Genomic DNA, 27952 nt, shown 5'->3' with positions numbered 1-27952 from the left:
TTGTGTGGATGTCTGAGATACATGAAATAAGCTTTTTGGGGAATTTGACTTCAATCTTTCCCAGCATTAATGCCTCAAGATGTTACATATTTTTGGAATGATACAGTAAGTTCAGCTGATTTACCTTTAGTCATTTTGAAAGGTAGTAATTAAAGATATGCATTACAAAGTATATTTTTGCAATGAATTTAACACAACACTTTTGAAACTCAGGAATGTATTAAGTCTTGGACACTCTCTAGTGTATTAGACAACAGTAATGATTTACATTATTTTGAAGTTGCAAGTAAGTTTTCAAGGGTAATAGATTTATTATAGAGATAAAAAGATAAAGTTCCTTCATTTATGCCTGCTGACTTTTTTTCCTACCATACTACATTTACCAAAATGGGTAAGGCAGAAAGGATGCTGGTGTATTTTTATGTTAATTAATGTATTTTAATTTCAAATAGCATTTTTGAAGCTCAGATAGCTTCCCAAAAAAAAGTGGTGCCAGGGCAAAACCAATGAATTTTAATTCTTTTCAGTATACTTCTACTTTCGTGAATTCTTTTTGTTATATTCTGATACCTCACTAGGCATTCAGCGTGTGTAGCCCACAGATCTGATTTTCACAGAAATCTAATTTAACTGTTTTGGCTACATAATGAAGCTCACCTCGTAATCATGTTATTTTTAACGAGCAATTGAGTAATAGCTAGAAAAACACATACATCAGGAAGGTGGACCAACTTTTAAATATTATTTTTTTTAAGCAATACACTGTAAGTGCCATGTAAGCTTTCTTCACAAAGGGTGCATTTAGCTCTTTTGTAGCTAAGTCACGCTATGCTCAGACAAATTTTAAGGGTGTGCCACTGCTATCCCAGAAGGAATGGGTTGGTTTGAGCAACTTTCCTCTTTCCTCACTTTGGAAAAGTCTCCCTCTTTAGCAGTGCAACCAGTTTTGGCTACTATTGTGTAAAATAGAAGTCTCCGTGGCGTCTACAATACGCCCAAGGCTTCTGGCACTAGGGTGATGGTTATGTTCTAATATGAGATTTCCTCCTCTAATATGAGGATGATGAGGTGGACAAGAAACAACCTTTTCTAACACTGTGATCCATGTTCGTACATCCTAGTGCCTTAATTCCAGCCAATTTTAATACTCCTAGATCACAGCACCACCAGGCACGACTTCTTTGGCACAATAGAGGACTGCTGTCATTTGCTTGTGTATGCTGTCAAGAATAGGACACAATAAACCGGTTTGTCCTTTGTATAAAACTTGCCATATCGGTAATATAAATGCCAGTGACGTTGTTGACAGTGGTTGTTGTTACTCATGGGAACAGATCATGAAATGATGCATCCTTTTATTTCCAATACTGTAGCATACCTGGGTTCTTGTTTAAAGCAGCAGCACTGGCCTTAATTTACTGCATTGCAGTAAAATCAACAATGCAGCATTCTGCAGAGCTAGGAAAATACTTGTATTTTGACTTGCTGGGTGAATAGGGAGAGGAAAAAATGCTCAGATAAAAAAAAAGAATTTACTCATATTGCTATATTTCTTGTTTATAACCTTCCAACAGCTCCACTGTATAACTGAATGCTGGTACCTCTTGAAACCCAAACCATGTTCTGAAACCTGACGTGAAACCATGTCTTTTATGAGTAGGTAGCGATGTGAATCACATTGCTTTTTCTCAAAATTCTTCGGGGGGGGAGGGGGGGGAAGAGAACAAAAGAACAATTTGAGAAATTAACAGGAAGTTAAGCTAAGCAGAAACTAAATTTCAAGTATAAATGTTAAGTGGAAACACACAAACAACAACAACAAAAGCCACCAAACATCTAATTCCATCTAAGAGAAGCTCCCGTCATTAGAGAGAACATAAAGAGATCTTCTGTAGTTGAGAGCAAACAAGCTGAGGATCTTGGTGTCCAGCTATATGAGGCAATAGTGATAAATGTTTTACTAGGAAGAAACAAACAAACAAACAAAAAGGAAAAAGTGGTTTAAGCTCTCATAGCTTTGGAAATGTGGAAGTTGTCAGCAGACTTCATTTTTTCTACAAAAACTTGACACGTTGTTTACGATTATTTACCATTCTAAACTTAGCTTCTGGTAAAACTATGTTGTTTTCACAGGTCTTCCTGAACTGACACTGATAGATTGTTATTTTGTTCGGTAGAAGTTACGATATTGAATAAATGTCATTTCTAATTAAATGATGATAAAAAGAATTATTGTAGTATTGAAATAATCTACTCTTGACATAAGTTTACAGTTTGTAGTGCCTGTCTGCAACGTGAAACTAAGAAATACAACTCATCATCTCAGATTAGCGGCAGGGATCTTCAAAAGTGATGAATAAGAAAGGAATGAAGATGAACTCATGCTTCTTTGAACTTAAACATCCACTCAAAAAATATACTATATGTTTGTGGAGCACGCACTTGTCTATACACCAAGATTTCATAAGTTAGCCAAATAAAACTCGGGTTTCAGAATTTCCTTAATAAACAGAAAATTAATTATCTGTATGAAGATTGCACAAATGCATTAAAATCCCAGTCCTTTGTGGCTAGAGATTTCCCTCTAGGAAAGAGGTTTTATACAGAATACCATCACCATAAATCTTAAAGTGAAAAACTTATACATGGATTTACTAGTTTGAAATACATGCATTGAAAAATGTAAAAACAGAAACCTTAGCTGAAGATATTATATTTAATAGCAGACTATGAGGAATTACTTTTATCAGTTAACCCCTACATTATATAATAACTCTACGTTGTTGTTCTAGGTACCTGGGAATAACAAGACCTCTCACGTATCCTGTAAGGCAGAACGGGAAGTGTATGGCCAAAATGATCCTGTGTGTATGGCTCTTGTCTGCCTCTATCACCATACCCCCACTCTTTGGTTGGGCCAAAAATGTAAACGATGAAAAGGTTTGTTTGATCAGTCAAGACTTTGGCTACACAATTTACTCCACAGCGGTTGCGTTTTATATCCCAATGTCAGTGATGCTTTTCATGTACTATCAGATTTACAAAGCTGCTAAGAGGAGTGCTGCCAAACACAAGTTTGCTGGTTTTCCCCGGCCAGAAGAAATGGAAGGGATTTCTATGAATGGAGCTGTAAAACTGCACAAGGAATCCGAAGAATGTACTAACTTTTCACGACTCCTGAAGAACGACAAGAAAAACATTTCCATCTTTAAGAGAGAACAGAAAGCTGCCACTACACTTGGAATTATTGTCGGGGCTTTCACCGTGTGCTGGCTGCCATTTTTTCTCCTCTCAACTGCCAGGCCCTTTATCTGCGGTACAGCGTGCAGCTGTATCCCACTGTGGGTTGAGAGAACATTTCTATGGTTGGGTTATGCAAACTCCCTCATTAACCCTTTTATATATGCCTTCTTCAATCGGGACCTGAGGACAACTTACCGCAACCTCCTGCAATGCAGATATAGAAATATCAACCGGAAACTATCGGCTGCAGGGATGCATGAGGCTCTGAAGCTTGCAGAAAAACCAGAATTTGTTCTGTAAGGTCACTTACCCTTTACTATGGTAATTTATTGTTTTGCCACATTAGCTTTGATTTGAAAGAGCTATGGAAAGAAACAGGTTTCTTGAGCGCTGTTAATAGTCACCAAGACGCTGGAGGGTTGCAAGGTTAATTCCTGTACAGCCCCCCAGTCCTAGTGAGCCCAGAGAAACAAGATGACAAAGAATTTGGTCACAGGGGAAAAGAACTGAAGTGCTAGATGTCAGAAAGAGGAGGGTAAAATGTAGTGCAGGATTTTTGAGCTGATAGTGAGGAAAGAGCAAAGTTGCTCAAACCAACCCATTCCTTTGGCTCCTGGCCCCACAAAACTTTTAGTAGCTCTGAATATTGGATGCAGCTTGTATCCTAGAGAATTTTGCTGTAATAAAGACCAATGAATGGTGAAAAGTTCAGTAGAACTCATTTCTTTCCTCTTTGTTATCATAAAAATAAACCATCCGAGATGAAGCTGGATCAGAGAAGTTATAATGCTTAGAAATACTCTTTGTTGTGAAAAACAGATGTCCATTAGGTGTTAATTTACTTGATTGCCTGGGAAGAAAGTACTTCACGAAGATCATTTGTTGCCTTTGCACAGCAACTATGGAATGGAAAAAATACATTACACTTTGAATGTGAATATAAGTTTGAGTAAATTCACATGGACTACAGCTACTGCTGCCATGCAGCACAATTAGTTGCACTGCTTCTGTGGTAATTATACCAGGTAAAGATCTTGCCCTATATTGCTAATAGAACAAATGTCTGATAACCATTTGTTTCAGGAGCTGGTCTTTGTCCATCTTTTCTTCCTTAAATTATCTTGGCTTTATCATTTGAGCCTTTCTCTAATCTAGATGGAGACTGTCTACACTCAGGGCTTGGTTTCTGTTGATAAATGGCTAGTCCTTGTTCCAACAGAGTAGTTAATTTTATGCCTGTTTGGAAGTTCTTCTAGCTTCTTGGGATTTCTTTCCTTTCTGAAGTCAGTAAGAAGATGACATTCAGAGACATCTGGACTTTATTCTTCCAAACTGATGTTGGTCATCACTTCTGCTTAAAATGATTTAAAACCTTGCCTTGTGTAAGAACCAAGAACATTTCTGATTTTTAGTTCTTGTTATTTCCCTCAACCACTGCAGCTCTTCCAAGTGTGTGATTCTACTTCTCCTGATATTGGTAACAAAGCTCTTCCCTTGGTGGAACACGATCAAATATTAGAATGATATTTTTATATATCAACAATAACAAATGCATTAATTATTTTTATGCATTATAGTAATATATTAATATAAATGTACTAATTATGTGATATATTAATGTAATAAGATAATAAGAAGCTTATAACAACATATAAAAACAAGATGTTTCCTATGGACAGAGTGATGGCACTGCATGCCATGTTGCAGAGGAAGCACAGGGTGTATTTTTCAGAAACTGGGTTTTCAGATATCTGGGTATTGCAGAGGAGACAATGCTCATTATCAAAACACCTCGGTAGCAAATCACATTTTAGGTTACCTTCTGTCCCCACTTTCTCAAGTGTCTCTTTAAGACAAAATGACTTAGTCTGGATTTACATCAGTGAATTCATTTTAGTAGTAGGAAATTTGTGCCAGAGTCCTTGTTCAAAGCATCCAGAGATCACTGCAAACACTCGAGCTTGTAAGTAGAGGTTACAAAATAAATAAGACCTGGATTGACACGCTGAGCTGTGCACACTGAAATAAGCTTAAGGCATTTTAGATGGATTTCTACACCAGGATATATCAAGTCAAGGTATATGTTGGCCTCATTTTTAGAAAAGCGTAACAATTTTCTAACAGTAAAATATATGCTATATCCCAGGATCAGAAAGTTTTTGTAAAAAAAGTTTCAAATTAATCTGAACCATTCTGATTTCAGTTCCTTCTGGAATATTTAAAAGTTGACAAAAAGAGATTTTGACTAAGAATGTTCACAAGCTTTGTAGTAGAGAGTAGGGATCATGTTAATTCAAACATATTTTCCATATTCACCATGAAATTATGGATATTTCTGACTTTGTTACCTATCAGAGAAGCATTTGTTGTTGGTTTTTAGTTCCTAACATGAGTGAGAAGTTTTCACTTGTCTTCTGTAGTTTTCTTTTCTTATATGAAGAAATTTTGAAGAATATAGAAACAAAAGTATCTGTGAAGATTTCAAGTGGAATTTTAAAAATCTGAGGCTGATTTAAGAATTCTCAGCATAAGTTTCAGCTGTTATTATTCTGTGGGAAAGTCTGAAAAGTTGTAGTTGCTCCAAATAAGATTTTTTTTTTCCTGAAATACAGAAGCGTCTTATGAGTCAAAAATTGACATTTGCTCAACTGTCACTAAAGGCAATTGCTTTCCTCAGGGATAGCGTCCTGCAGGACTCCTCTTCTCCTCTACCATCTGTTTCAGGTAACAAGATCCTGGGAAAGAACAAGAATCGTTTTGGGCTATGTCAGTCCTTGAAGTTTTTAGAGATAAACAGCCATCTTTCATCTGTGTGTGTGTTTAGAAAGAAAAAGTATTCATCGGAAAAAGTAAAAAAGTTGAGAAGATTACAACAACATTGTATTTCCCAAGCACGTGGGTAACATGGAGAAGGAGAAAGTGTCCAGACAGACCTGTAACTGAAAGAGGCTCAAATGAGAAGCATAAGGAAATAATTGCTTGGGCTCAAGAACAAGACATTTTACTTTTTAAAAAAATAAAGAAATGGAACTGCAGCAAAATACCTAACTTTAGTAGTAGTACTTTCTTTAATTAGATGATATGCTACTAATCTGACTTTTGAGGATAAGGACACAAACATAACAAACAATTGTACAATGCCAGTGAGAAGAATGTTTTAACCACATCACTTAAAGGGAATCTGGGCTCTTAAGCTCAGTGTTGCTCTGGAGTTAGAAAAGTGTTTTATTGGGGTTTGTTTGTTTGTTTTTAATACCACCATGAAGTGAATCTCATCTTTAGGTAACATCTGTTCCAATGTAAAAGCAATGAAATCTAAGCCAAAAATTACTTTTAAGAGATAGTGCATATTGTCCAACTCTATAAACTGTAGTCAGAGAAGAATGTGGACAACTGTGACAGCTAACTCTATAACCCCACACCTGGGAGTAATGGAAAATTTCATCTGTCCCATCCTTAAGCTGTAGCCCGAGATGTGAGAAATCCCATGTTAACTACAGAGTTTGAAAGACCTGAAATATTGCACAGCCTCAGGTTTTCTATGAAGGTAGCTGTCACTTTGTGTACTGCTCAACAGGAAAGGTTCAAGCTGGTGCACAGGACAGCAGAGTCAGGGAAACAAGAAAGCCTGGAAAAAGCTATTGCAGAGAATGGGCTTGCCTATTAGCTATAGTGCAGAACTGGCCTTGCCCCAGCTGGATTTTCTGTCTGAGGAAACTCAGTGCAGCATTTGTTATTAGTTACAGTACCCACATTCATCATTTCTGATTAGAAAGCTTAGTCATATTGCTCTATGTCCCAGACCATCTTTCTACCGGCCAGTAGTTCCAAAATTGATTTCTAGCCACTACTATGTGATTTCTGGATGGTGATGGTGGCTAGAAGATGAGATCGAGTTTTGCTTCTGTTTACTAGACTGACAAATTTTTGAAACAGTTGTTCCTATTTCATTCTCACATCATACTTGTGTCTGTTTTCCATGGTCTCAGGAGGCTGCTTTGCCTTTTTACTTACTGCATAGCCCTCGAGTAGGAATTTACCCCTCCTTGTTCAAGCAGGGAAGAAGTCACCACAACACACTATTAGGTTAGGGCTTTTTTCATTTGGGGTCTCTCTGGATGATATTTCTGGGGAAATGTGGCCAGCTGTACTGGCTCCGGGAATGGCCACTCAGCTATACCATGCCTAAACACCGGGAGAAACAAGATGGTACCGGCTACTGCTCAGGCAGCAATTTCAGAGTAATCACCAAAGCCTGTGCTAGGACCTGAATAAACCAGGAGGCAGCCAGCACTGCTACTGTGCAGCTGATGCCAGAAAGCACCTACCTCACCTCTTCAAACAGCACAAGTGTCCACTCAGGATCTCATGCTCCTCAGCTACAGCCCCAAGTCTTCAATTGTTGCAGAAGTATCTAGACATCGACAGGGAGATGCCAGTGAGAGCTTCTTTGCTTTATATGCCTCCTTTGTTCAACAATACGGTGGTATGTGAAGACCCTCAAGTGCAGCCATTGAGTGAGCCAGTTCCCTAAAAGGGGTTTTAGACACAGCTGTGCTAGAGATCCCTCCCTAGGCCTAGTTTTCAGTACTGCAAACACATTTTACTGAATATAAACATGTTGGCCTAAAAATAAACATAAAAATAAAAAGCCAGAGGGGCATAAAAAGATAACTCTTGCCCAGCAATAGCCAGTCTAGAATTTATCCATAAAGGTAGCATTGGTTCTCAATGGCTCCCAGGTGAGGGGATCCTGGGAGTGCTGCCTTCACCTGACATAGCCTTTCCACACTGGCCTCACACCAGCGGGACAGCAGCCAACGTCCTGGTGGTTCTTTACCAGAATCCCGTTGCACCCTTCTAGTCACATCCTGCTCAGATGCACTATATTTATGCCATTTTTCCTCAATAAACAGGGCACAAAGCAGCTTACAGTAAGGGCTTTAGATGAACAGACTTGGACTGAAAAGTTCTTTTGCACAGAAAAGTTCCTTTGCACAGAATTTGATATAACAGTTCTGTGAAGGGTTTCCCTTGTTTTTTAACCTTCCCTGCCCACCTCCATCTCTGTTCCTTTCCACTGAGTTACTTATCAAGTGTCAAATCAGTAACTGTTGCTCAGAGGTTCTTAAGTGTGGCCCTGTTTCTTCATGGCCATTCCTGCTGGGAGCTGTCTTTGTCAAGTTACGGCAAATCCCCTGCAAAGCACTCACTCATTTAGGAGCAACAGATAATCTGCAGGGGATCCACGCAGTAAGTTATAGTATTCCCTGTGGTATTTTTCCTCCTATTTCGAATAAAACTCAAGGGTTTATTGCGGTGTCAATACAAACTATACTGCCCTTGGTCACTCAGTATTTCTCTTTTGAGGGAGACTGAGGTAGAAGACTCATTCCTAACATTTTCTCCCAGCTCCCACTGCATACCTGCGTGGAGGTTTAACGCTGTGGCACAGTATTGGCACTGATCACGTAACTCCTCTGTTTAGTCAGAGTCTTACTGCGTAAAAATAGAAATACCAGAGTCATAAAAATTGGGAATTCACAATAATATCTCATTATTTTATGCCTACTGCTTCACACTTCGGTTTCATGAAAAGAAAAACATGGTTTTTTTCACTCTGTTCAGACGTTTTAGTAGCTTGCACCACCTGCAGAAAGATGTTAAATGGTGAAATAAATCTTCTACAATGAGACAAAAAAGGAATTATTTATCAAATTAATATTGTAAATATTGCAGTCCATTCACAACACACACACACACCGCTTTATGGCAGGAAAATTGATTTCCTGGCAGCCCCTGCTCCAAACACTGGGGTCAGCACAGCATCTCTGGGAGAGCAACAGTGAGGTAAGTTTGGGGATCACTGACTGAGATGCTGTAGGTACAGGACTGGAAGGTGTTTTGAAGCAATGCCATATTGGTTTCCTCTCGCTACCAACTTAGCTTCCATATAAAATTTATTGCCCTTCAGGAGAAACTTCTCAAAGTATAACATTCTCAGAAAATGTGCAAGATCAATGTACTGTCAAATCTTCTTCACAGCTTGCTAAAGAATTTGTTGTCATTTAAAACAATGTTTCACAGGGAGAGAGAAGGGAGAAATTCAGAGACATAGGAATAGTCTTAATATGCAAAATTATTAGTGTCCTGGAATAGAAGACACTCACCCACTCTATTTAAAAAAAAATAAGGTGATAGGAGGGGGGAGGAAGGATTTTTCATCAAACAAAACCCGCTGCAGTGGAGGGCTCAAGCATATTAAAAACAACAACAACAACGACAAAAAAAAACAACAACACACACACAGAGATAGCCTAAGAAACACTGCACTAAAAGAGCAACCTTTGCAATGTGCAAGAAATACAAATTTATACCCATCTTTACTGATTTTAATCTCCTAAGTAGTTATTGCCACTAAAGAGGGCTTGGCATGAACTTGAAGTGAGTTAATGCCGTTTTCTATACCTGCTCTCTAAAGATTTTGCCAAATAAGCCCATCATCCTCCGCACTCACTATTCTGGCACCCCTTCAGCTGCCCTGCTGCACTGCCAAAACCCTTTCTCATGCTGCAATATTTGCAACAGGGCAGAATAGCTTTTACTCACTGAAAACTGAAGTATGTTTATGATTCCCAGATAAGTTAACTTTGCTGTTAATTTTTCCTTGCTGCAGATCAAAAAACCAAACCAAACCAGCAACCAAAACCCACAACATATTGAGATACTATGATTTCTTTGAGATATTCGTATGTAGTTACTGGAAGGGATAATATTTTGATGATTTGTAGGCTTCGTAACTTCACTGATTAAAATGATTGTTTCTGTTATTTGTGAACTTTCACATAGAGCTAGTCAAGTTATTTCAGCAAAAAAAGTGCTTGCAGATGTATCAATGTTTTCAGAAGTGAGAGACCAATGCGCTTTCATAAACCAACATACCAGACTGAATAAATATTTTGCTTGTAGTTTTCTATCTACTCAGTTAAAACCAACAATATTTCATTAATTTAGTGGTTGTGTGGTCTTGTTAGTTCCAGAAAATTGTATTTACATTATGCTTGCTTTTTTTTTTTTTTTTTTTTTTTTTTTTTTTTTTACTTTCTACAAGAGAAGAGAAGGACACTAGTATTCTCATTCAGCCCTTCTGGAGAATCTATGTTTTAAAGCATGGAAAAATATAGCAGAATGCAATTGGATAAACTCGCTTATGTTTCAGAAAATTTCTCATCTTTGGCTGATCTAACCAGGGTTTCTGCAGGTCTCTGATATAATGGCAGAGATTCATCAGGTAAATCTACTGTCCTGAAGATGGTTGCAAGGAAAAGATAAAATAAACCCAATTAAGTGAACATCTACTTCATGACAATAGTTGCAAAAGCAAAACAGCCCCCAGCTAATAAGTAAAAAACAGCAGCGATATTTTGGTGGTCATGACACTTAAAAAGCATAATAACAAAATGTTACAGCTGCTTTATAGAAACACAGAAATTAGTATCTTAATGGTAAGTGTTTCCAAACTGAGTAAGAGCTACTAACTCAAAATTGTAGTGACTGATTTCCTTGCACATTTACTTACTGGAGACTGTCACAAAGGAATGCTGGTGCAAGTTGCTGTAGTTTTGCAGTCTAGTAAAATAATTTTATGTTAGCATGGGTTTGCTGTAAGGATTATACTACTATATATCTCGATAGGATATACACCTTCTATATTCTAGGTACAAATAACTTCTCCAAGTTAACACATTAAAGAAGTCCAAATATTTAACCTCAAAGGAGGAATAACAGAGATAATTAAAGGGTAACATGAGAACCAAACAAGCATAGAGAACTTGAAACCTTTTGGATATTTGGTTGCCAACATGCAGACAGCCTATCTGCTCCTTACAGAATATTTACAGTTTTTCTTAGCTTATATAATTTATTTGTCAAAAATGCTGTAATTATATTTCCCTTTTCAAATAAGGCGTAAATAGAGCAAGTACTGTGAAAATCATGGTATGAATAGTACTTTTTTTTTTTTTAATTATTTGGAAACAGAAGTGCAGAGGTACTAACAGACCAGCTCCTGTTCTTACCCCTGCCTTCAGAATGATTCCAAAGAGCGTTTATCAATAGGGTGACAGGTTTTTTATATATATTTATATATATAAATTATAAATGTATAAATAAATTAAAAACTAAAATGATAAACTATAAATTAAAAAAATAATCAAAAGTTCAATCAGATAAAGTTAATGTTGTAGAATAACTTTTTTTTTTTTTTAATGACTTTTCTTTTTTTCAAAATAATCCTCTGGTAGTCCAGAAAACGACAAAGATGAGCAGCACCAATATGGTTTGGAGCTACAAGGATTTATAAAAACAAACTTTTAGCCCCAATAATGACCTAACTCATTGTCTTTTGTCCATGCATTTTCTTAAAATTTATTCATCCAATGAACACGGTACATGAACAGAAAATAAAAAGCCATATAATTTGCCTTAGAAAATGTCATTAAAGTCCAGAATTTTATTTTGGATTTTATTTTTGATTTTAAAAACACCTATAACTAGCTAAATTTAATGTTTCAAAAAGTCCTTAATTTCCTATATGACTAGTGTTAAAATTGGAAATAATTACCTGGTTAGTTCTCAGAAGTTCCTACCTACCTACCTGCCTGCCTCCCTTTAATTTGGATACTTTTTTCCATGATATGTTTTCATGTAACAAGATAATGAATGAAAAGGCAGGTTTGTCTGTAAAATGCCTATTCCCAATACATTTGCTGATGTGAATAATCCAATGATTTCAACAGGGAGGCTATAACAAGACAAAAAAAGTACCTTGCTGTACACTACAGACAGACGGAACTGCATTAGGGTGCCCCCTAAATCTTGTAATCTTACAAGTGCTTGTTACAAAATTTCAGCCTTAGTAATGTATAGGGATTGGCTCTTCCCCTCACCAAACTCGAGAAGAGAGGCAGGAATTGGCCCTAATTACAGACTGAACAGTGTTATAGGGAAGACAAAGTACAATAGCATGACAGCTAAGAAGAATATTCTGTGCAAAGTTTTTGCAGTAACTACTTGTCTATAGATGATTTTATGAAACTGGGGAAGAAATCTTCATTAATGCTCTAGCGTGTGAGGTATCCACGAGCAGTGATACCATGCAGGTCTGTGCTGCAACCAGGGTTTGGGAGGCTGGGTCAGGTGAGGGGCTCACAGGGAAAAGAGCTGCATTTTCTGATGCCGTTGCAGCAGCCATTCGGGGTTTCTGCCACCAAACTGTGTAAAATGGGAACTTCCTCAGTTCTCACAGCAACCCAAAACAAGAGGATTACAAAGGACAGAAAAAACACCAAAATCCTCCACTTTCCCCTAGCTTCCTCCTTTGTACTGGACCTCTGAGAATTGTCTTGTTAGCCAATTTTCTCTTAAGAAATGTTTCCATTTATTTCAGTGGCATCTGGATCAGGACTTTTAGTTGCTCCAGGACATTTCCCATCTAATTCATCCACTTTTTTTTTGAAAACAGGAGAAGTTCTGATTTCTCCAGGGAAAAAGAGTCCTGACTCATGATCTGCATGAAAGCAGCCAGAAAAAAAGCCAAGCCAGAACTGGAAGAAGGAAAATGAAAAGTTGGCTTCTGAAGAAATGGATAGATTTCCGAAACGTACTTCATCTTCTTTTGATAGGAATGCACTAAAAATACTCAATGAGCTCAATACATTACATTAAATACATTTCTATTGGAAGTAGTCACATCTTGTTTGTTATGGAGAAAAGTGCTGCTATATAAAAGTGAAAATCGTTTTCTGCCTGAGAAAGCCAAATCATTTCAGCAATAAAAGTTTGGCACATGGGATGGGAAAGAAATGCGACTAAAATTCAAAGACAAAGTGCTGGGCAGATTTCCACTGCATTAAATGATGTAGAAAAGATTCATTTATGTTTACCATGCTTGTTGATCCTAACTTCGGTTTTAATATTCAGGGATCACCAGTGATATCGAATGTATTTTGTTGTACTACAAAAAGGTATTTTCAAGCACATGGTAGGTCTGTGGATGCTTTTAAGGCCTGTGTTAAAGAGATTCTCTGCACCTGGAACAGGATCCACAGAGGCAACAATAAAGGACTGATTTTTGTAAAAGTGTTCCATCGTAATACATGAATGTCTGTTTACTTGGTAAGGTGAACACGGCTTGTTGGTCTAGTTCCTATCTGCTAAGGAGAAAAGCTGCCTTCACTTACACAGTGGCAAAAGTTAAAGGACAGAATTAGAACAAACACATTACACCATGGTTAATTTACAAATGGGATTGCTTTGTTTTAATGCAATTTTTGTGATCTGCCAAATTATAGAATAAAAGCATAATTGTTATAGTTATTTCAATTATATAAAAAAAGTCTGGAGAATTTCCATAGCACTTTGCTTTTTGTCTTACTGGCTAGCTAGATGAGACTGACAATTATGAAGCCTGTTATTTTTTTCCTTTTTTTTTTTTTAAACATGTCTCTTTAAATATTCATTCTGGAATCCAGGGTCCCAGATAGATGATATAAGCGACATTTTCTCTATTGCTACAAAACGAACAGTCAATGCATCTGCCTCTATCCAGGCACAGAACATGGAGCAACAGAACAAAATGAGTTTACATCTCTGTGTATGTTTATTTTACAGCTAAAATAAAACCCTCTGAATTGACAAAAATAAATAGGCAAGTGTTAATGAACATCTGTCCCATGGAAAACTGATTCAACGAATCCTTAAATATAACTTTTTTTTTTTTTGAGCTTCTCATATTCATTTTCCCTCAGAATTTCTAAATTACGTGGGGTTACATAATTCACTGTACAGTGGGACACATCATTCCTAAAGGCTCTCTTCTTTAAAGTTGCATCTGTATGAGCTCTCAGCTTAATTTCATAGCTGTATTATTTCTGGCAATTTAATCTTTTACTTGCAGTTCAACCAAAACAGCTCCGGTAAGTCATCCACTGACTTACCCCATCCCTGGAGGTGTTCAAGACCAGGTTGGACGAGGCCCTGAACAACCTGATCTAATGGGTGGCATCCCTGCACACGGCAAAGGAGTTGGAACTAGGTGATCTTTAAGGTCCCTTCCAACCCAAGCTGTTCTATACTTCTATGGCCATACATGCCATTACAGCTTTGATTTTTGTTCTTTACATTAATATACAAGTCCATAATAGTTATCTGGATAAGAAGAAACTGTGAAAACCAGCAAATGTCACTTCATTACTTCTGAGTAAGAGCTAAATACGGAAAGCAATTCATTCAGTATTAAGCCTATGTAAAACCTGCGACAGAGAGCTCACTATGCTGACACCCCAAACCAGTTCTTGTAATTACACGAGAGCACACCAGAGTAGCATAGTTTCAGCACTAGGTCAGCAAAACTATTTTCATTACTTCATCGATAAAACTAACCACTGTGAACTCTGCATTTGAAATGAGTCTTATAATTTATTTCCTAAAGGGAATGAAAAAGCAATGTTTTTTACTTGGTTAGCCCAAGGTATTTAGCAGGAAATGGGACAGTTATTGTCAATGACTAATGGACCAGTTCTGATTGAATTACTTGAGAATATATTCAAAGAAACCAAGCTGAAGTCAGAGTTACGCTGGCTAAAAAAAATATTGTAGCTGGACTTAATGGGATAGGGAGAAGGTAGATCCTTAAGCAGGACAATAAAAAAAGTCTGTAAATATATACATATAACAAGACACATCCATCCCTTGTATTTTAGAATCATACTGCCTCTTGTAAAGAAGAAAGTAAATATATTATCATCTAAGAAGCATCTGTATCTTTTAATATCTATTAAATTCCCAGAAACATTAAAAAAAAAAGATGAGTATCTTAGAATAAGTTGTGGTATTATGAACCTATAAAGTTATGGTCTGATTTTTTATTTATTTTTTTCTCCATAAAGAATTTTTCATCTAAGAGTTTTCAGACAGGTAATCACAAAAGAACACTACAAAATGCTGATACTTTGTCATACAAGATGAACCTCATTTTTTCCTACTGTAACTGTCAGGTCTGTCACCTCTCTCAAACCAACGCACAAACCCACACAGTAACTAGGAGAGTCACTCAAGGATAAGAATGTATTCAAGAGTAGTGAGTCAAGTGTGCAATATTTCAGAATGTTAGAAAAGTAGGGCTGATCAAAAGAAGTCAAGACATTAGATTATCTATAGGGATAATGAGTTTAGCTTTCAACAGTTTCTGTAACCAGTAGTACAAAAGCAGTACACGCACCTGCCTTACACTGAGATAATCCAAGTCTCCAGCTATAAATCTAACAGACTGAACAGAGCTGAAAACAAGGCTCAGACTCAGTTCTGGATCTACAGAAGATGCTTTTCTAGCTCTGTCACGAAACTTGTCCTGCAATGTGATAGTCACAAAGCTGTCTTCTGGTATTTATCAAATTTGTCAGTTTTAACAAATAAAATGTGAGCTGGGGTTCACCCCAACTTTCCAAATGAGGAAGTAATTTCTTCAAAGAAAAACAAAAATTGCATAGAAGAATCTTCAAGTCTTAAGATTATTTAGACAAATAAGAATTTACAAATTGACAATGCTAGGAAAATAAAATAAAAAAACCACTTTATGCCTTTTCTATATCAATACTGTATTTTTCTAGCTTCAGCTCTAGATACCTTTTAAATCTAATATATGAGGTTTGTGTAGCACATCATCACTAAGTGAAAGAATCATGTTATAGCAGTTAGAGTTCTTTTCTTTTCTTTCAAGATGCAACTGTCCTCACAAAAAGGAGGAATACACTCAGCTGTATGCATTATGCTCAGAGAAAACAATAATATGACTGCTTCCTACTGGGCCAGAAATATTACATCATTAGTACGTACAGGGGAAATGTATAGATAGGGAAAAGTACAGACTAATTAGTTTTAAAGAGCATGGGAGTATAACTATTGTAATCTAACCCCAGAGAATCTTTTAGGCCTCATTACTGTTTATATTCTCTTGCCTCTCAGATAAGCTAAGTCTCCTGAGTAGCTAGTCCCCCAATATCCATTTCTTGTTAATCTGTTTGTTCCTTCCTACAACACTCTCTTTCTTCTCTGAAGTAGTTATCAGCACTGTTACCATACTTGAATATTTTTGAGAGGTTATCACTATCCCAGATTAAGCCAGGACTGACTGCCTCTAATTCTCAGCAGAATCTGCTTAACGAGAGGCAGCTAGTTAGGTTTTTCATTGTTTCAGCACAAAGACCTACAGCTGCCTGAATGCACCAAGTAGTCCCAGTTGTCATGGCTATATGTCTACATAGGCCAATGGTTGCTCTGGAAAATTCTGACCAAAAAGAACATAAGCAAAATTTAAGAGGAATGAAGCAGGTAGACAAAGTCTCCTAACTAGCAGTTGAACTCCCTTAAACTCCTCAAAGTTATTTTATTATTATTTTTATTTTTAACTCTGCATTGTCTCAAAATCTGAAGGCATCTACAATATTAGTCTCATACATCTCTTTTAATTATTTTGTCTAAATAAAGACTCATATTTATAGAGTTATGTTTACCTGCACTGAAAAATGATAGGATTAATTTATTTATAAACTTCCTCAATATGCATCTTGCAACTCTAAAATCAATACGGCTTCTCTGAAGTAATTTTGCTTACTAAGTAGATGGTGCCCACTTTGTGGTCAATAATTTGCAGACCTCGCACATTTTACAAATACCTGAAAAATACATATTTTGCAAATTTTTGCATTTTCTTGCAAAAACTTATCCATGGCTGAGTTTGCAACCCAGTTTTGCAACCTGATGTTTCACAATCAGTCAACTTTTTACCCTGTATGCAAACATACACAGCTCTCTAATTTATCTAAATGCACATTGCAACGTTCCGTGCCCCACCCAAATGTTTTTCAAAATTCTTTGAAATTAGACAATTTTCAGCCTCCTGCTTTTAAAGAGCAAACAAAAAGTATTGTATATTGTGTTAATATTTATATATATGTATATATGCATATTGGCACAACTATTTTAGTAGACTGTCTCTTTAACATCAGGATCCTCTGGCATCTTGAATCACACAAATGCAATTTTAGGAGATGGAACTTTAAATGTATTTTCAACCTAAAACATCTGTTCTAGGTCATCATAAAAGTAAGGTCTGCTATTTAGTAATTCCCATGGCTGTGGAGAAACTTTTTACTGCTGAGAAGCACTACTGTTCCAGACCAGCGAGGCTGAGAGGACTACACCAGGACTAGTGAGGTGCTGAAGAAAACAGCTCATGTAAACCAACGCCATTTCGGGAAACTGCCTTCACACCATAGCTGAAAGATGTTGGTCTTGGAAAGCTAGCTGGGCCTTACTGAAGGAAATCTTGGATTTCAGAGAGATGGGATTTTACACATGGAAAAGAAACAAGGAAACACTTATGGAAGATCTTTAGGGAATAAAAAAAATATTATTTTAAAGTGTTCTTACACGGGATTTCCCCATGGGCAGAGCGCAGGCAGTAAAAATTAAACGTCCCCAGTGACAAGGCCTGAGCTGTTGTGCCTGAGGTACAAGAAGCATAGGTCAAGGGAAACCTCTATGGTTGATTTTATGCATGTTTTCCATTCTGCCAACCCCCAGATACAGGTTTGGTCTAGCTATAATTTATAGCAGCAGCAGTTTTAATTACAGCTTTACAGCAGTTGCTTGTTTAGCCTTGGTGTTCATGAGCAGTCCCTCCTTGTTAGAGTCCAGTCTAGAAGAGCCTCCTGTTCAGCTGCATTCCTTGTCTTCTGTCAAGGATCTCACCTGTGTTTTTCAGAAAAGATCTAGACAATCTGTGTCTTGAAGCCCTCCTTTCCAAGCAATGTTTGATCAGGAAAAATCTACCACTACCAAGCCCAGGGCTTCAGTGGATGCAGCTGCCCACAGAGAGCCCCAACCACCTCACCCTGCTGCCTTGGTGGCTTGATTGCCACCAACTTCTTTCTCCCCTTTAGCCATTACCTGTAACCAGCAAAAGTTGTTTTGCATCTCAAGAAGGGTCTACCTTCTTGAAACACACGGCGATGTCCCTTTTTGCCCTGCCTATCCTTCCTGAATGCCTCCATATTCTTTTTAATTGACATTTCAGTTGCATGACTACCCTGTAAGTAGCAAATCACTTGATCTTTCACTATGACCCCAGCACGTCTTGCTCTCCAGGTCTATTCTCAGGGTCAACAGACATTTGATTGTGAGCCAGGAAACTACTTCAAAAGCTTACCGTACCCTTACTATATCTCTCCTTGACTTCTTTCATATATTTTTCTTTTTTTTGGCTAGGTTGATCTGTCCTTGACAAATATAAAACCTTTTCCTAGCTGTTACCAACTGATTCTAGTTTAAAGTTCTTGTTAAATTATCTGGTTTTATTTATATGACAAAGTGATTAATTTACTTCAGACCTGAATATGAAATAAACACAATGACAAAAGAGGAAAGTTCTTATTATCAGAAGATGCACTGCTGAAAAGGTTATGTGAAAGTATGAAAAAAACATATCTATGTATAATATGAAAAGTCAGATATTTAACACACAAAATTGAATTTTATATATTACTTTAGTTAGTTGGGGCTTTTAATATGCAAAAGTCACCACAGAATTGAGCTGCAACTCTGTATATTTTAAGTCATGTATTTTTCCCTTATGAAATGTAATATAATAAGAAGACTGTTAACATAAGAGACTGTTTTCCACAAATACCTTACCAAGAAATACAGATATGAAGAAATTAAGCTCCTCAAATTGTAAGTGGCCTCTGATGAAAATGTTGAATATCTTCAGTTCTAATGCAAGTCTTATTCGGGTGAAAAAAATGAATTACTGCTGCTTACTCTGAAAATGATTCAAATTTATACAGGAGACTAATTTAGTAGAAGAGGAAATAGGGTTCCTTTGTATTAGGTACCGAGTTATATTATGCTTCTAAAATGTAAAGGCCCAGAGGGATATTAAAATGTTAATTTGGATAGTATTTAAAAGGTAATTACTTTTATACAATAAAATAAGAAGTCTACTGAATACTAATCCCTGTGTCGTGCTTTCTTTGAATTACTGCTACAGAAAATAGAGAATCCATTTCTTTAAGTGATTTTAATTTAGATTCATGGAAGACATTGTCATCTACAAAAAATGTCTGTTTTTTTCAGCTCAACACACTTTAAATCCTTACCATACCAAAACAAATGTTAAAGAGACATACCTACTCTTGTTAGATAGCACTGAACTGAAATAATGAGAACAAGGATATTTGAGTGAATCTCCTGAGGAACAGGTTGTTTGTTCAGCGCAGGCACTGCTGTGAGGAACACTGTCTCAGGCCCTGTTGAGCAGGTCGATTTGTCACAGCAAAAGCTGCCTTCGTCTACTCAAGCCTTGTAAGGGAAGGGTAGGAAATTCAGCTGATGCCTATTTCCTTCTTCCTCTGTTCATTTCTCCCTTTCCTCTCCTTGCTACATTGGTGTTACTTTTCATTTCACCTGTGTTCCCTTTCCTGCCCACCTTGCATGTCATACTTCAGTGGTGTCCACATCTTTCTCATCTCCTCTCTTACAATCTTCTTTTAAATGCTGTTAAAATACATAAGCCATCTTGGAAAGGAAAAGAAAAAGAGAAAAAAAAAAAAAAAAAAGAGGCAAAAATCTCCCATCCCTATCTTCTTAAAGTCTTCCTTCCTTTTTCCTTCTTCCATCTCCCTGTCTGATCCTGCTCTTATCCTTTGTATTATATTGTTGTCTCTGTCCTCTGCCACTCAACCAAATCCTCCTAGTCAGGTCTTCACTGCAAACACCCAAGTATTAGCTCTGTTCCAGTCAAGAGAAAATTGCTCAGACCACAAAAGATATTTTGACTAATTTATTGAATAAACTTTTTAAAAATGTTATTCATTATGAATATGGATTTGGATTTCCTTCCAGTTCTATTTAAAGAAGTCATAGAACTTATTGTCTAGGAAATGGTCTCGTTTATTAAAAATTAATAACCTAACATTTCTTTTAAAAATGCAAGGACCTTCGCTAGTGTAGTCAAAATAATTTTAATCTACAAACAAATATCTATTTTATAATATTTGTATCTCACTTTCATTCACACTCATTTTGTTAGTTTCCTTGCAGAGATACGTATATGAATACTGTATATTTTGCCTTTTTTCTTCAAAATTTTTGTTCAATAATTTACACTTTCAGAGTTTTTACTGATAGTGATAATTTGAAGGGCCCAGGGCTAGGAAATGCATCTCAACCTAAACGTCCTTTAGGAAAGCCAAATCTTTACAGTACATACTTGACATCTGAATTACGCCTCTGATGTCCTATTCATTGCACAAAAGGCATTCATCTCAGGAAATCTACAGAGAACAATATTCCAACCTTTCATAATATTTGTTTTGCTCATGCAAGTATTTTCATCCCTTTCCCCCTGTTGTACCAATGTCTCCTCTTACTGCTGACTACCTACCCAAAATCTTTTGTTAAGAATACCACATATCTAAGTTGGGTATTTACTCAAATTATCAGAGGTGATTTCCAGTGGAATCAAAATAAACCAATAAATGAGACAGCCCTGTGATTACTTTTTGCAGCATATCAGAAAAGAGATTTTTAGAAGACAGGGTGTTTTGAAACTGCTCTCAAAATATCATTCTTATGTGTAGCCATTTGAGTCCTGAGCAAAACATATACCTTGAAGTTTCAATTACCAGCTTCACAAAATTTGAAAGACACAAATGCAACAGAAACTACTAAGGGAAATAACATCAGAGAAAAGTCAGTGAAATAAGTATTTGAAAAGTCAAGATATGTATTCAATATTCCAGAACAAATGAAATACAAACATGCAGATTATACCTACGCTCTGTCTAGGGATATTGCCCTGTACCTGAATCCAGTTGTACAAGCATGTGTACTAGAAGACTCGAGCGCAAGTTTCCACCCCCCACTCACTGTTCCTGCAGCACTACAACATATCTTCTGTTCCTCTGCTACATGCCAATACACCTTCTGCTCCAGTCAGCACTGGAGCACGGCACAGGGCACGTCTGCCCCAAAACACAGACTCACTGGTACCCCAGGGAGTGACAGTTCAGTAAGACCTACAGACTCACTCGCCAAAGTCAGGTCAGCAAATGTTCTTTCCAGGGAGCAGCAGGTTGTAATTAACACTCTCTTATGGGAGAAAAGTCCCCTGCTAAAGGACTGATCCAGGTCCCTCTGAGGAGTTAGCTGGACAGAATGGAGCAGAGCCCCAAAGCCTCTTCTTTCCAGTTCCAGTCCTTGTGAGTTCAGCTGTTATGCCATTTAATAGAAAGGAATCCTTGTGTTATCCCAGCCCTTTATTTATTCTTGCCAGGCTAGACATCTATTAATCATCACTTAATTTTTAGCAAGAATATGAAGCCCTTCTCAAAATCATTTTATATGAAGTTATAGCCAGGGCAGATGAACCGCATAAGCTTCTTTCACATGATGAAACTTAGCTTGATATATGCTTAAAATGAGAAATGCCAAGAACCTCTCTGCTCTCCTAGGCCATTTGCATATGCCCACTCTATATTCATTAGTTTGACATTTACTGCTCTTATTCTGTCAGCAGAATGTTGATTTGATTTTCACTCTTGCCATTACAATGTCACAGGTATAATAGCACTATGAATGACACAGTAGATTTACAGATTGAATAAAATATGATTTCTGAGGAGTAATTGCTGGTAGGAAACTAAATTTTAATAACAACTTACAACGGGGTAGCAATTAGCTAAATAAAATTATTTTATTCATTATCATGATTTATAGATGAATCATTGGAGCAAAAACTCCAACTATAAGCTTACCTCTCATCTGAAATGTTATGAAGATTAAGACAAGGAAAGTGATCAGTTTGTTGGAAATGACAGCAAGGGCAAGGAGAAGGCAGAGAGAAACAGCAGAATAGTTGCTACCTGTTTCAAACCAGCAAGACCTACAAACAGAAAAGCTTTCTTTGCAATTACAGGGAGAACAAAGTGAAAACAAGCTCTATTTTTTGCCACACGTATCACCAGTAGACAGTAATTCTTGAGTGGGAATAGGGTATCTCCATCAAAACTTAACCTAAAGGAAAAGTTTTGTGGGATTGAAAGAAATATTTCTAGAACCGTGCTCAAAAAGCCCCACTTGGCTGCCACCACAGCATGGATGTCTCTGAGCAGCCACTTCCCTGTTTAGCTGTAAGCTCTTGCAAGTCAAGGAGGTCTCCTCGTGAGCCAGAGGGCTGCAGAGCCAGAGACAGACAGTATGGACAAACCAACCTTTGCCCAACACACCAACCCAATGAGCACTACCCGATGCAGATCTGGTCACCTTCTTTTAGAAACAGTTGCGACAGCTGTAGTATGTATGTGTCTCATAAGGTGGTCAGAGCACTTATTCAGCACAGGAAAATTTGGCATCAAGACCCACATCAAACCCACACCTCCTACTCTCTGAGCACTCCAGCCACCAGGCCATACAGAGCGACAGAAGCATTGTCTGTCCCTTCCACTGAAGGCACTTTGCAGAAAGTAGTTCAATGTTAACTGAAGCAAATGGAAGTGAAGGGATACTTGACTCCATATCCTAGTATTTAAGACATTTGTTTATACTTAAGGAGTTTTTACCCAGTGGATGTACTGTAAATGTGCAATCAACGTTGTGGATAAAATTCTGGGAGCTGAAGCCAGGACTTAAGTTTACTGTTTCCCAGACAGATTTTCCATCATCCCATCGTGCAGAATCAAGCCTCTAGAGAGTCTATTTGGCCCACAGATCTCAAATGTTATTCCTGTAAAAGAGCATCAGTTTCAGAGCAGCAGGGGAAACCATTCCAACACCAAGTCAGAAGATCTTGGTAAATTGGGTCTTTATCAATAAACAGCTAAAGAACAGCTCTCTCAGGGTAAGGACCCTCAAGGTAAGGAACATTTAAGGTAAGGACTGTCTCTTGTGAGCGTTGTAAACAATGAGAATTTTTTTTTGTATAAAATGCTCAGAATATAATTGCTCTTTCAAAGTAAATAAAGAGCCTCACTGAGATCTGTGAAAGAAAACAGTACGGAGGCCATCTCTAGGAATGAACCCCCAAAACAGTAGGCATATCCCAGTTCCAAAAGCAGTCTTAAGCATGTAGCACAGAGTATTAAACTGGCTAGCTGAAGGGGGCTTTATTGCTTTCTGACCCTTCTCTGAGTAACCTAGACACCCGCTTCTTTCTGTAGAAGAAACCTATGTGTCTAATATAGGCATTTCATTTCAGACATAAAAATTAACTTAAGAAGTTAAGCCTTAAGCACTACTTTGGATTTGATACAACTATTTTCAGTGTGCTGGCACAAACACGTGGATGAAGTCATGGATATTATATTACCAGCTTTAATTAACTAAGAGAAAACATATACTGTTCTCTCTGAGGATCGACTAAGATGTGGTAAAAATTATTAAGTATGTAGAGCTATTGTGCAACTAGCATAGGGCTAAAAATGCTGTTTTACAGCAAATGATTATGTTCATTAATGTAACTTACCAGAGAGTGACTTAATCTTTATTTTCAATTTTTCATTTTTCATATATTTGAAGACATGTTTCTATTAGCAACAGTAGTAACTTCTTTGTTATGATGCATTTTGGAGTTATGCTAAAAAAGATAAATCCCCAGTGTTACTAATTATTTGCATATAGCCAATTTATGTAAGATGAAAACCAAAATCATCTGTTGTGTATATTTAAGTCAGTTGCCTAAAGCCTTAAATTCAGTGTTCATCTCACTGTATGAACTAGTTCGTATTTACTTTTCAAAGACTTTAATGTTATGTGTCCACTAGCTCTTCATATAAATTACCAGCTGGATACAGAAGTTTTGATCCATTATGGATTACTCAAGAACTGAGAAAATTAATTTCTGCAAAATTGTGCTGAGGTAACCAGCAGCTATTTGTTATTTAATACATTACTCTGCATCTCAGGGCATGCCAACAGCTGACAATAAATACCTTTCCCCATATAACTTCACCTTACATGAATGCATCTATTCCACTCAGAAATTTGCCTTTGCCTTAACAGGTCACTCCTTTGCAATCTTTCTCAATGTGTTTTTACAAGGTTTTCTTCTAACCCTGTAAAACATTGACGTTTCTTATCAAAGTCTCAACTCTATCTTTTAGGACTCTCCTGGAAACCTTTTATCTAAATTTGTTTCTATGTTTTACTTGTTTTCTTTGTGCTCTCAATTTCCTTGTTTCCAGATCAACCCAAATACCCATCCAGTCCTACTGCCTTGCTATAAAGCAAGAGCCTGTAAGCTGGGACATCTTTCTTTACACTATAGTTCAATTACTGTGTCTTTTACCTTGATCAAAAGTTACATTTGCCATGTAAAAGAAACCACACATTTCTTTTAAAGATGACCTAACTTAAGATTATTTATTAATTCAATTTTACCTCAACAAGACTAGGATCTCTTTGTGCTATGCACTTGATGAGAATACAGGAAAGAAGATTTCCTAACTAAAAAAAAGGCAGATTGGAGTGGGAGGCAAATTTGCTGCAGATACACGGTCATCAAGGAAGAAGGCAGGCCAGATAAACCTAAAGGGGGAGCCCAGAGAGGAGGTCCATCTTAGAGAGGGCTGAGACATTACAATCATGTTCTGATTGTTTAGCACAGCATGCTAAAAAGACTGTCCTGCAATACGTAAATATACTCTCAAAATGCAAAAGTGAAGTTCTCTGGCATTTACGTGATGGCTCAAACTTCACAAAACTTTAATAAGAAAGCACTGATATTTTGCCTATTAATGAAAAACTGAGCATGTGCTATGAATATGCATTGAGCATATCCTGAAAAATATCACCTCAAGGGAGGGCTTTAGACCATAGACACTTACTCAGCTGTTACATTAATACTGATGTGATATTACTTGCTTCAGTGAGGTCTTATGAAGAACGTTCTGCATCGTAGTGCTCAGCAGTTGGAACTCATACCAGAAATGATGTAAGTTCCAATATTTGGATTTGTCTTAGTGAATTTATCCCCATCTCCTAGCTATCCACATAAGTTTAGCTGGCAATAATTGCTTTCACAGTGCATAACTGAAGCTAGAAAAATACCTGCTGCACATCATATATTAATGCTTCACAGAGTATAAGCTTGGATTTGGCATGGTAAGTCTGGGTAACGTCTCCAAAAATATCAAAATAAAATATTGAAAACTTGAGAATTGTCTGCCACTTTTATAACATGGTTGCTTATTTTTCTGCTCCAGTGTGAGTTTTCTGGGTGAAAAAGTCTTCAGACTGTTAAACATAAAAGCTTTTATATCAAAGCAAGATTTAAAATGTTATTCAAAATTATTCTTTTGCCACAAAGGAACACTATACCCTTTAAAATCCTCCCTTTAGAACTGTCCCAGATAATTGATAAGATGAAATAATATTGTTTAGTTTTTTATATCATCACATACAAAAGACTGTAAATAGATCAAATTTTCTCAATTTCCATGACTTGACCTACCTAAACAGCCGGTTAAACAATGCAGCAGGTTGCAAAATGCATACCTAGAAGAAAAATAATCTGAATGAGCTCCAAAGACGTATTTCTCTTTATCTGCTACAGTTTCCTAAACTGCAGCTCACACAGATACACCTTTTTCCATTTAGGTTTCAAACTCTTATCTGCAAGTTACAGTCTGTAACTGTAGTTCATTGAACAAAATAGTAGAAAAGACTGACTAGTTCTGATAAAACACAGGGAAGTATTAAGCATTTATTTGAGAAAATGACCCTGGGATTACTCATGATACAAACTCATACGGATACCTCTGTCCTCCAACTGACATTTGATAAATATCTGAATCTTTTTAATTTGTAGTAAAGAATATTGCTTCCTAGCTAGCAAAAGCTTTGAAAGAAATTGGAGTGCATCAACCCTCTGTGGACCATAGCAGAAACAAACAGCTGTATCTGTTGCTGGTGCCATACAAACATGTCTGCCAGCTGGCTAATTTGAATCCAACAGGATCCATGAAGCAATCTTGTTCCTGCCATTGTTTACAGAAGCTGCAGAATTCATTTTCTCCCTCTTACAGGAAGAGATAACCAGAGCAGACAGTTTTTTCATTATGATTATTTTCATAGCACATAAATAGTTCAAGGAGATTGGCCTGCGACTGATAAAATATGCTGTGGACTGCATACTTGAGTACAGGGACAAACTCACTGCATCTTTACATCCTGAACATCACATTAGCGGCCATTGGAAAGTTCCAGATTATGCTGGCTATGAGAGGTCTCAAAAAAAAAAATCTGAAAAAATGATTCCCCTCCTACACATCCTTGTTGTCTGCCATGAGAATGACTCAGCACAAAAAATTATAATTTTGGAAGTTCACCTTCTCTTTAAAATGATTCTAAAACTTGGCAATTAAACCAATTTTTACTAATTGCACAATACCATTAAACTGTTTTATTTTAAAACACCTATTTATTTAAGATTTAAATTAGAAAGCAAAAACCTTTAAAATACCAATTTTAGTCTTTGTATTTGTACTTTGTCATTTTTCTAAAGCAATAATTTAAGTCTCAAGAGTAAGAAATTATTAGTATGAATTGATTTGCAGATGAACATAGCCTTTACTTTAAACTTCATACTTGCCTTTGCTGACCAAGAAGGTACAACATAGATATTCAAGAAGTTATATAAATTAATGCACATGTACTCAGTCTTAAAATTTAAGTTTTGAACAGGTGAATGACACTCCTATTTATAGATTAATGGATCTGACCTAAAGATTAAGGATGTTTTAACTAGTGTTGTGTGTCAAACTGCTTTGGAATGGAAACTGAAAGTTCATAAATTTGAAGAAAAATACCACCTTTTTATAATTGATTTGTTACACAGAGGAGAATGGATTATAAGTGCTTTGCACTTCAAAAACTAAGTGATTTATTAATCTATGGTAATGGGACCTGTATTTAATGAGCTGAATTAACGTTTTCCTGATCTCTCTGTCCTTCAGTATTTCAGAATTCACAGGTAACAACTCTTCACATGCTTTATCCACAGACTTAAAAAGGAAAATAAACTTCCTTGTTTTTACAGTGAATTAAACTTAGAAAACTCAAAATAAAACATTTTGTCTGCATTTGCTGGTGAGACCATATTTAACAGAAGCTGGTCTGGCAATTAAAAACACTGTGGTGTCAGATTTATAGTTCAAGACTTGAGCTTGATCAGCCAGTTGGCCGTCTGTAATGCAAAGTGGCAGTAAACATGGAACATAGGCTGTCACTGATACAATTGTAATTTAGTTTTAAGGGAAGCATAGTTTTAAGTTTGTAATCTGGTCTAAATAACTTGCTTTTTATGTTCTTTTAAATTTTATTTACCACATTAACATATCAGGTAACTGCATGTTCTTACCTAACACTATAGGTTTCAGGCAAAGGATTTGCTCCACTGCCACTCTGTTTCAAGCATTGTTTAGGATACAACAGCATCAGAACAAGATCTTCATAGTCTGTTGAAGATAAAAGACAGATCACCCTATAGTGTTGTGGTTTTTTTTTTCCCCACATCATACAGCTAGCATAAAATAATGCCACTTTGATGTTATCTATTTAACTGAGTCATATATTTGACTATAGACTATCTCTA

At 36.8% G+C, this 27952-nt stretch overlaps 1 protein-coding gene and 1 long non-coding RNA gene across 4 annotated transcripts in view; one reads left to right on the top strand and one right to left on the bottom strand.

Moving 5' to 3' along the window:
• Positions 1-12989, top strand: part of HTR7 (5-hydroxytryptamine receptor 7) — a 37786-nt gene extending 24797 nt beyond the window's left edge. Inside the window, exons 2-3 of one of the 3 annotated variants that reach the window (XM_080597988.1) lie at positions 2793-3539; positions 12767-12989. In XM_080597988.1, coding sequence (XP_080454114.1) covers positions 2793-3539; positions 12767-12803 — 784 coding nt within the window. In that variant the 3' untranslated portion in view covers positions 12804-12989. Of the gene's footprint in view, positions 1-2792; positions 3944-5967; positions 6287-12766 lie in introns of those variants that run through there. The other 2 variants (XM_080597990.1, XM_080597989.1) reach the window with 2 other exon arrangements.
• LOC308197485 lies at positions 6063-20073 on the bottom strand. The gene is made up of 4 exons (XR_013952982.1): positions 19491-20073; positions 8670-8742; positions 7572-7657; positions 6063-7428 (listed from the first exon to the last, which is right to left on the bottom strand). It is a non-coding gene; the product is annotated as an uncharacterized lncRNA (long non-coding RNA).
• Between the last annotated feature and the right edge of the window lie 7879 nt (positions 20074-27952).

This window comes from Anser brachyrhynchus (assembly GCF_964034855.1).
Source record: "Anser brachyrhynchus genome assembly, chromosome: 6".
NCBI lineage: Eukaryota > Metazoa > Chordata > Aves > Anseriformes > Anatidae > Anser > Anser brachyrhynchus.
Note: the sequence above shows the minus strand (reverse complement) of the source record. Positions and strands in the feature narration are given on the sequence as shown.